The 2,545-nt window shown below is 44.6% G+C and overlaps 1 protein-coding gene across 1 annotated transcript in view; it reads left to right on the top strand.

The window, feature by feature from the left end:
• Nucleotides 1-911: 911 nt before the first annotated feature.
• Nucleotides 912-2,545, top strand: part of SCP2 (sterol carrier protein 2) — a 30,737-nt gene continuing 29,103 nt past the window's right edge. Inside the window, exon 1 of the mRNA XM_007430903.3 lies at nt 912-1,083. Coding sequence (XP_007430965.1) covers nt 1,027-1,083 — 57 coding nt within the window. The 5' untranslated portion in view covers nt 912-1,026. The remainder of the gene's footprint in view (nt 1,084-2,545) is intronic.

Raw genomic sequence — 2,545 nt, 5'->3', positions numbered from 1 at the left:
TACAGCCCAGCTTTAGGAAAAGGTAGTGGCGCCCCCTTTTGACCACGAAATCTCTTTTATTTAAAAAATAGAATAAAAGGTCCCTTGGAGTTGAAGGCGGCTGCCACTGATTTTACGGGCACGTCCATATACATTTCTTGGTGACAATGCAGAAATAGCTGGCTGGGGAGTTCTAGGAGTGGAAGTCCACTTTAAAGTTGCCCAGTTTGAGAAACACGGGTGTAAAGCAATGTTGGCCTTGAGATTCATTGGCAGGATAAGCTTTTTTAAACGCTTAAAAGCCGAGACATCATCATTTTAAAAACCCGATGAATAGTATAGTACATTTAAATACCTGCCTTTTTCTCCTTTTCTTTTTGGCGTTCTAGGTCGGATTTCTCATCCACTGCTTTTTTGTTCATTGTGGCAATTACCGTTTTTCACCAAGGAAAAATGGGGAAAAAAACCAGATCCTTCTCTAGATTATATGTCCATCATTGAGGAGACAGTTCAGCTCTAAAACAATGAAAATGAGAAGCAGTGATTAAAAACAATATGGACGTGTCTTTATTTTTTATTTTTGTTTTTATTTATGTTTGATGTTTCTTGAATTGTTATATAGTTTTAATTGTGACTATGCTTGTAAGGCACTCAGTCACTTTTTGGGAGATGGGCGGCTGTATCAGTTTCCTGAATAAAAACCAAAAGCGAATGCACGTTTTGCTTTAACCTCTGCTCTTTGCAGGGTAGATACTAGCTCTTATTTTAATGAAATCGGGGGCTCTGAGGCATTCCAGATTACTCGGGGATAGGCACGCTCCGCCTATATTTCCGACTCATGAATTTAGGCTGATTTGCGGAGGACTAAGGACTGACGCTACCGCTTTAAGAGGGCGGCCCAGGGAATGAGACCCGGCACCGCCCCTTCTTTCGACCTTGGAGTGTTGTCAAAAGCTCGCGCGGGAGGAAAACCGGGGCAGACTGTGCGTTTCATTCCCGTATTTGTGGTGCTACGGCCGCGCAGTCCAGGGCGCCAGCAGCAGCAACATGGCCCCGATCCGCGTAGGGAAAAGGGTTTTTGTTGTCGGAGTGGGCATGACCAAGGTAACTGGACTGGGCCGGGATACTTTGGAGTGTGTTGTGGGTTCCACGGTGGGACTACAATTGCCATCATCCGCGGCCACGTCTGGAAAGCAGAGCAAGCCGCTTCAAAGGATTGGTGCAATTGGCGTGGGAAAATGGGAAAGAGGGCGCTACCACTCTCCCTTTCTCAGCGGGTTTTACCCATTGGTCACTCGGTCAGCCCAACATTTCCCCAAGAGACGCGGTCCAGCCTCCCCACCCCTCGGCTTCGCAGTACGTGTGTGCGCACGCGCGCGCCTGGACTAGTCCCCGTAGTTTTCTTGGCAAGATTCGGAAGTGGCTTGCCATTGCCTTCTTCCTAGGGCTGAGAGAGGGGGATTGGCGTAAAATCACCCAGTTGGCTTCTTGCCTAAGGCGGGATTAGCACTCACAGTCTCTCAGTTTCTAGCCTGGTACCTTAACCATTACCCCAGACTGGCTCCGTCTTTACACAAAAGTAAATCCCTCTCACTTCATTGTGGCTTCTTTTCTGATAATTGTTTACGGTTTTATTCTTAGACAACAGCTCTGTGAGGTAGATTAAAATGAGAGGGCGGTGGCTGCTCCAAGCACCCAGCGATCGAGTTTACTGTACCTGTTCTGGCATGGGGGTGGGGCAGTTTCTGGAGTTTTATTTAGCATCTTTTGGGCAGATGTCTGTGCCCTGTTGGATTTTTTTAAATAACTTGAATATAACTGGATCCCCCTGCAAGATCACTTCGGGACTGGGAAGCTGCACTTCTGTGGAGGTCCCAAGCTATTATAAAAGCTATTATAAAAGTTTATGATTTTGTTCCCTTGAAGAGTCCTTCACATCATGTTGTTTAATCATTTCCAACAAGAGCTCTGCAAGTAAAGTCTAGCTTGTTCCTGTAGTACAGAGGGAGACTGAAGTTAGTCAAATAGACATGTTGCTGTGCGTTTTGATGCTATCTCTTCTGCTGCACTCAGGGCTCTCCATGTTAATATTTAATGTATTGCATAACCTGGGGAAGCTGTGATCTTTAAGGGCTGTTCAGCAGTGCAAGATTAGCCTTCTCCGACCTGATGCCCACTAGTTTCAGTTTCTTAATCCATGTTGCCTAGGAGTTATGGACTGATCCATATTAACAAGACCTTTGTAGTCTGTGTTCAAGATAGCTGGAGAGAGAGAGAGAGAGAGTGTCAGTTTGGTGTAGTGTAGAGTGACCATACATCCTTTATTATAAAGGACAGTCCTTTATTTCAGAAAGCTGTCCTTTGGATGTGTTTAATTATTTTCTTGTTTTGCTCTTGAATTTTCCTCTGTAAAGAAAGTTATAAAAATAAACAATTAAATTTGTTTATCCTTATGAACCTCTTTCAGATTTGGTCCTTTTTCAGGTTGGTCCATTATTTTTTCCAAGAAAATATGGTCAGTGTAGTGTAGTGGTTAAGGTGCTGGCCTAGAAACCAGGAGACTGTA

Source organism: Python bivittatus, unplaced genomic scaffold (genome assembly GCF_059951505.1).
Source record: "Python bivittatus isolate LINGU-HERP-01145 unplaced genomic scaffold, Pbiv_v1 ctg000700_np1212, whole genome shotgun sequence".
Classification (NCBI taxonomy): Eukaryota; Metazoa; Chordata; class Lepidosauria; order Squamata; family Pythonidae; genus Python; species Python bivittatus.
This window is presented reverse-complemented; position numbering and strand designations above follow the sequence as displayed.